General features: G+C 32.5%; 1 protein-coding gene across 1 annotated transcript; it reads left to right on the forward strand.

Annotated features, from left to right (window-relative positions):
- Positions 1 to 3,736: 3,736 nt before the first annotated feature.
- LOC111366617 lies at positions 3,737 to 6,725 on the forward strand. The gene is made up of 2 exons (XM_022987338.1): positions 3,737 to 4,119; positions 6,174 to 6,725. The coding sequence occupies exons 1-2, from the start codon at positions 3,862 to 3,864 to the stop codon at positions 6,357 to 6,359; spliced, it is 444 nt and encodes a 147-aa protein (XP_022843106.1). The 5' UTR covers positions 3,737 to 3,861; the 3' UTR covers positions 6,360 to 6,725.
- The last annotated feature ends 463 nt before the right edge of the window (positions 6,726 to 7,188 follow it).

Below are 7,188 nucleotides of genomic sequence, written 5' to 3' on the forward strand. Positions count from 1 at the left end.
AAATATTTATCGATTCGACTATCGTACAATCGTCGACGAATTTTTAAAGTTAACTTGTTATCGAAAATTTCGAAATGGTAATAAAATAATTGATTTTTTAAAGAAAAACGACTTGTGCGTATTTTTTAACACATACGTTTGATATCCGTTTAACTATTTTTGATATCTATTTAGATAATTCGATATCTCTACAATATAGTTCTCAAAATGAGTTTCGAAAGAATGTAAAACATTTATCGATTCGACTATCGTACAATCGCCGATAAATTTTTAAAATTAGCTTGTTATCGAAAACTTCGAAATATAGTTTGAAAATGCTTATTTTGATGTCATATAACATTTGCCATCATTGACCATTTCACGCACCGTTAATGACGTGTAATATTATGTCGTGAGTACTTCAAAACGATGTTAAGAATGTAATATTTCGATTTCGTTTGATATCCCGTAATGAGTTTAAAAATGAACACAAAAATATTAAAAAATAAAAAAAAATCTCTAAATTTTGTCTCCATGCACAGAGATAGAACCCAAAAATATTAAAAATAAAAAATAAAAAAATCTCTAAATTTTGTCTCCGTGCATGGAAACACCTGCCTCCGTGTACAGAGGCATTTGGCCTTCATGCACAGAGGCTCCAATAATTTTTTATTTTTTTTCCGTGCACGGAGAGTGTTTCCGTGCATGGAGACTAATGTCTCCGTGCATGGAGAGATTACCTTTTTTTTTTTCTTTTGCTGTTTTAGTTACAATTTTTTTTTAATTTATAATTCTCTTTAATTCTTTTCTCTTCAAAATTTTTTAATATGTTGTAAAAAAAATTTCTGTCGCATATTATCTCTATCTTTTTTTTTTTTAGTATAAAAGTGATATTTTTCTTATATCCCCACTATATATATCTATATCGGAGTGGGGAGGAATGAAAATTGCGTGTTGCAATAAATTTGGAGGTAGTGTACAATAAAATAAAATATATATCAAGCAAACGACGTCGTTTTTTGCTCCCAAATTGAAAAAAAAAACAAAAAAAAATGCTACAGTAAAGATAGATCAAGACACTGTTACTTTCTACAGCGCCCTCACATTCCCCTTTTTTATATAGTAGGAACAAAAAAAAATATTACAGTAAAGATGGATCAAGACACTGTTGCTTTCTACAGTACCCTCACATTCCCCTTTTTTATATAGTGGGGATAAAGAAGTTTCAAGTCAAGTAAAATAAGAATTCCATATTAACTCGAAATAGGGACCACAATTGAAATATGAAATAGGAGTTTCAATTAAAATATATATCCAATTAGTTCTTATTTAATTAAAGCGGAATACACTTCAATTATAGATAAAATTAAATTTACAATCTTTATATCAATTATAATAAATCCAAAACTCTTATAATGATTAGAATTAAATCACAATACTTTATAGAGCTATCACATGAATATGGTCGGACATATATTATCAAAATTTTATAATTAGACCATATCTAATTGACCGTAAACAACAATATTTAATCAATAGCCTCTCTTTTTTCACTTAAGGTAAAAGATTGTACTATCAAAATATATAAGATCCTAAAAGCTAATATATAGGCCATTCACGGTAGCAAAACTATATCCATATGGCGTGGTTGAGGTGCATAATGAGGTCACCGGTACATTTAAAGTTAAAGTGAAATGTTTGAATCCTTATCTTGATTAATATAGCTATAATATTTTCTTATCGTCTTTCGTACATATATTTTATCCATGTTCAAAATTCGATAATTATGTGTGGATGCCAGTGATGCCACTGTCGATTCTACCCTTTAATCAATTTCAAATATTGAAGTTTAGTCATCACTACAAAATGAGCTCATATTTTAATCGTTTTACAAAATACACTTAAATAGTTACTCTATTGATTTTTTTTATTTTTTGGACGGCAAATCTAGACACAAATTCGTATTCTCTACTCCACTTATTGTCAAGTCTCCCCAATTTACCAAGATATTTGACCAAGATTTTCTCAACACAAGCACCTAACTTATATTATCACAAATAATCATATACAGTCTAATTTGTCCGACAACTAAATAAATGAAATAAGTAAATAAAATCATAATCTATTTAATATGAAACATTGTTTTATAACAATTATTTCTTCATACAACCTAACAAACATTTTGTAAGACTAGCAACTGCTAAACTAATACCTACTTATTATCCACACACTCTTGGGGCACACGAAATCTCAATCACTTATTTTTATGTATTTATAAGTTAAGCCAATCCAAACATGCACTTAAATACATGTACTTATTTTAAGCCTTTACAAACTTGGACGATTAATGTTACTTATCAGTGACAAAGATGAAAAACTGATTTGGTGATAATGAACTATCTGTTTTATTGTTCAATATATTAAAATGCATTACAATTCAACTGAATAATGAACAAACGGACCCATTACTAACTTGGATGCACCCCAAATTTGGACACAAAAACAGTCGAGTTTAACCGTGTTTCGAGTTCAATATAACTCAATTTTTGTGTCATTAAAAAGCAATAATAATGTAGATTTTGGATTTTCCACCCCCAAACATGACAGTGGTGCATTATGACAGCCTAACCAATGGTCCCGTTGGATTTATATGAAAATGTCCAGAATATAGGCTTGTTGTGCCATGTGACTCGGTATATCACCCAAAGTTAATGGAATCAATCGTACTCTTCGTTAGTGTTTCTAAAAGTCATACATAAGCAATAGGTTGATCGCAATACCAGATAATGGATAATGAGGTATCAAAATTGATTTCTTGCTCATAGAAGGACAGGAAATATGTTGCCAATCGCTGATGTAGTAATATGTGACGTTGCCACATTATTGGTGGGATCTAAATTACTGATAATTTGACAACATAAAATATTGCCACATTATTAGTGGGCAACATGTTTCCCATCTACTTTTCATAGGAGATTTACAAGATTTGTCTTGTTTTCATTTTCATATGATCGAGAACTCTACAAACTAATAAACAATATAGTTGAGAGTGTTGTCATTTCATTGAAAATTTTTATGAATGGAGAAATTCAACATAAGTCTCCGTTTGCTTTTGCTAAAAATCAATTTTTTTTAAATATATTTTGATAAAATAGGATGAAATGTGTAGTTGAAAAGTTATTAAAAATCGTAGATTCATGAAATATGTGGTTAAAATTAATTATTGATTTTTATTTAATATTTTATTAAAACTTTTAATTATTTCAAACGAGGGTTAAGTACATTTTCAAGACAATCTACTCTAAAAATTGTCTTGTAAATTTTGAAAAACACGATTTCTGTCAACAAGTCATGATAAAATTTACAAGTTTTATGTTTGATATTTTTATTTTCTTTTTAATTCAATTATCTAAATCGTGAATTACGAATACAGGTACATTATGTCAATCATATAAATTCATCTCTCGCATTTACTTACATAATAAAAATATTAGAATTTAATAAACAGATGAAAATTATACAAAATTTATTTCTAAACTAACATAAGAAACTCTAATGGTGAAGAATATATAGGTCCAGACCCATCAAAACTGGTGTAAAACTGAAGTATACAAAACATGGTTAAATTCATTTTTAATAAAATTTAGTGCTATTTGTGTCAAGATACCAAGTGCCTTAAAGCCCAGCCTAGTTATCTGTATTTAATAGATCCGTAGCGGCCCAGTTAATACTCCGTCGTCAATATTGGGCTCAAAAGTTGCGGCTTCTATCTCGTCTCAGCCTCTGAGGCGGTGGGTGAGCTAAGGAGCATAAGTGGATATTTCATATTTGGGCGTTTTTACCAATTGAACACCCACGCAATCTCACGCGCCGCCTCTCTGAATGGCTTTGCTGTCCCTGTCCTTCTCTCTAACAACTTCTACTCCAATAAGAAAGACGTCGTTATTGGTTTCCTCTCCGAATCCGACTTCAACCACGTCCTCTACATGGACGACGTCGTTAAACACCCACGCTCTCCTGCCGCCTTTCAGGAGAGCTCGCGCTCTGAATTTGACTCGTGGAGGAAGTAGGTCTTTGGTTGTGTGTATGGCTCCAGAAGAGGAGAGAATGACTCGCCGTTCTCCCCTTGACTTTCCTATTGTGAGTGCCTGGATTTTGTTCGTTCTTAATCATTCTTTAATTTTAGTTGTTAATTTACACTTTTCCGTAAATCTCATGGTGTTTTGCGGATAAAATCGGGAGAACAGATAGAGGGTGGAATTTTTTTAGATAATTTCATTCGTATAAGAAGAGTAGGATTTGTGTAATGCTTAGAAGCGATACTCAGACCGCTTTCTAATTTTGTTTTACCTTTAACATGACGAAAGTTCAGTTTTGCATTCGATTAATCAAATAACAGCTAGTTGAAGTTGATTGAGTGGCTTTAAAGAAGATTGTGTGCTTCTTGTTCATGTTAGCATACTAGATTAAACATTTACTTGTAAGCACGTTTATTTTTTAAGCCCCTGTTTGCACCCATTGCTTAAAACACATTTTTCCTCATATTCATCTTTCGACCACAACTTTTTAACAAAAAATTTCATAGCTTTTATCAAAATCTATTTTTGATTTTAATCCCAACGGAACAGGGGCTAAATTTCTTAAAATTGAAGAGATACTTCCACAGTAAGTAATTTTTTTCCCTTGTATGTAAGAAACTTACTTAAGTATCTTTTACTTAATTTAGATTTTATTGTTGGTAATATATAATTTGAAATGCAAGATAGCTCATTCGGGAAAATAGATAACCTGTTACATTTCTGTTTAAGCTTATCAAGGAGAATGCTCCATTTAGATACCAACTTTATGGTGCACAAGCAGTTAGATTAGCAGGGAATTGTAGACATAGTTCTCCATTCCCCGACTGCAGTCCTATTGCATGGTAATGTATGGATATTTGTTACCGGAAAAATTAATTTGATTCTAGAATTTACCCCTCTAGGACCTGAACACAACACTCGAGGATTGGTCTTGCCCCTTCAATGGTGTCATAAACTTGGGACTTAGGAATTTAACTGCGTTGCTCGTCATGAGGAGCTTCACAATTTAGTGATAGAAGATCAGCTATGGATCCCATAAATTGGCCTTAGTGACCCTGGGGAATGTTTGATTTAAAAGTTTTGATGATCTAAACAATGCATTTTTCTTGTTGTTGAAGATGGTCCCACATCAGAATATTGTACGTTTCTATATTTACAAGTTTTGGTTATGGTTTTGATTTACTCAACTGTTTAGAGATTGCTGGATTCATCTATGCTACACACCCTAAGAAAAATTTATGCCATTAATCTAATTTAGATATAAGAAACTTTTGTAAGACTTCTAAGACATTTGGGAAAATTCTGAACAATGGCACTTCTTACCTTGATTACTTCACTTTCCCAAAAAAAAAGGAATTGCTAGAACTTTTAACATTCTTATAGGTGGAACATCAGACTTTTTAGGATATGCTAAACGACATTTTTCTTTAAGGTGACTCAAGTTAATTATGAATGTCTTTAAATGGGACCTATATGCATGTGTCTGTGTATATTCTTGAAGATCATAAGTTGCTCTTTCGATCATCTGCAATATGATTAAATTCTACCCAGATAACATTCAATAATAGAGACATTAAATCTGCCAACACCTTGTGGAGTTAATTTGCTGTGATGATTGTTTCTTTCTCATGACAATGTTATCACACTTCTTGAACATCCTCATAAGCAACTTTTACATCGTAAATATTAAAATCACATGGAGTGTTTGGACTATCCATTCATGCATATAAACATGTTTCCTATATTAATTTGATCCTGTGGTGATGTTACTTATTTTTTACACTCGTCTTCTAAATTTTATTGTGATGCATCAGTTAAAGTTTGAATCCTTTTGTCATCACTATCTTTTGGACCATCAGAAGTTTATTTTTGGGGCCTTAAGGGAGCACAATATTTGTTGGACATCCAGTAATGTTGGTCCTTGTCGAGTTTCCCGGTGTTATTTTGATGTATTTCTAGCACAATGGGTAAAAAAAGTGTACAATCTTCATGGACATGCCGATGTGGATACTTAGATCCTGAGGAGAACCAGTCACATACATGAAATCTTTATTTTGTAATTGTGGTTATGCTGTTTGCTCAAATGCATTGCTGATTGTTGACACAATCATGCAGGAGTGGGAGAGGCCAAAGCCTGGAAGGAGACCAGACATATTCCCCCAATTCAGCCCAATGAAAACTCCATTACCACCTCCATTGCCAGCTGATCCTCCCGAAGAAGACGAGGAAGAAGAAGAAGAAAAGAAAGAGGAAGAGGAGGAAAATCCTGAAACAGAGGAGCCCGAAAAGCCAGATAAGTAGTATATAATTTTACTTGTAATTTCAAGGCAATGTTATCATTCAGGAAGCTCTATTCATTGTAGCTTATGGTTTTTGAGTTGGTGAGAGCAATTCTAAGCTATGGAAGAAATGTTTTGTAGTCTCTCTAGCAATTATAGGCAAAAATACTTGTTTTACTTAATTGAACTTGCGAGGGGTGGTTGATGTCTATTTTAAATTTCTGTATTTCTTATGGAGTTCATTTTGTCCATCTTTACGATATTTAGAGACTTAGAAACATGCTGCTGCGTGTAATTTGATGACTTGTCTGTGACTGTATTGATCTACATTGCTGCTTAACTGAATTCCGTCAAGGAGCCTGATGAACGAAAGTTGGATGAAGGTGAACTTTTGAACTTGGTGCATGTTTGGCTAAGCTCCAAAACTTTATATGTGATCATATGAGTTATTTTTTAAATAAATAATCTTTTTATTGATCAAAAATCGTTTGAGATAAGTATATAAAATGGATTGAATCAAGCACGACTACTTAATACCTCACTTATCAGAGCAAAGTGAACCCAGGAGCCTGCGTTCACGAATGCAGCAAGTTTATCTACGGTGGAGAAAGGCCACATGCTTCGATCACCAGGTAAAAACTTGAATCAATAAATATTGCACGAACTGTCTGATGCATAACCTGTTGGAAATTATGTTGGTGGAATGATATCGAATTTACGGGTATCGTATATGCATTTTAGATACCGTATATGCAGCATACCGTATATGCAGTTTAGATATCGTATATGCATAGATTATATACCGAATTTGCACAAACTTGATTTTACGCATACAATAAGATTAAATACCG

This window comes from Olea europaea, chromosome 2, assembly GCF_002742605.1.
Source record: "Olea europaea var. sylvestris chromosome 2, O_europaea_v1, whole genome shotgun sequence".
Taxonomy (NCBI): Eukaryota; Viridiplantae; Streptophyta; class Magnoliopsida; order Lamiales; family Oleaceae; genus Olea; species Olea europaea.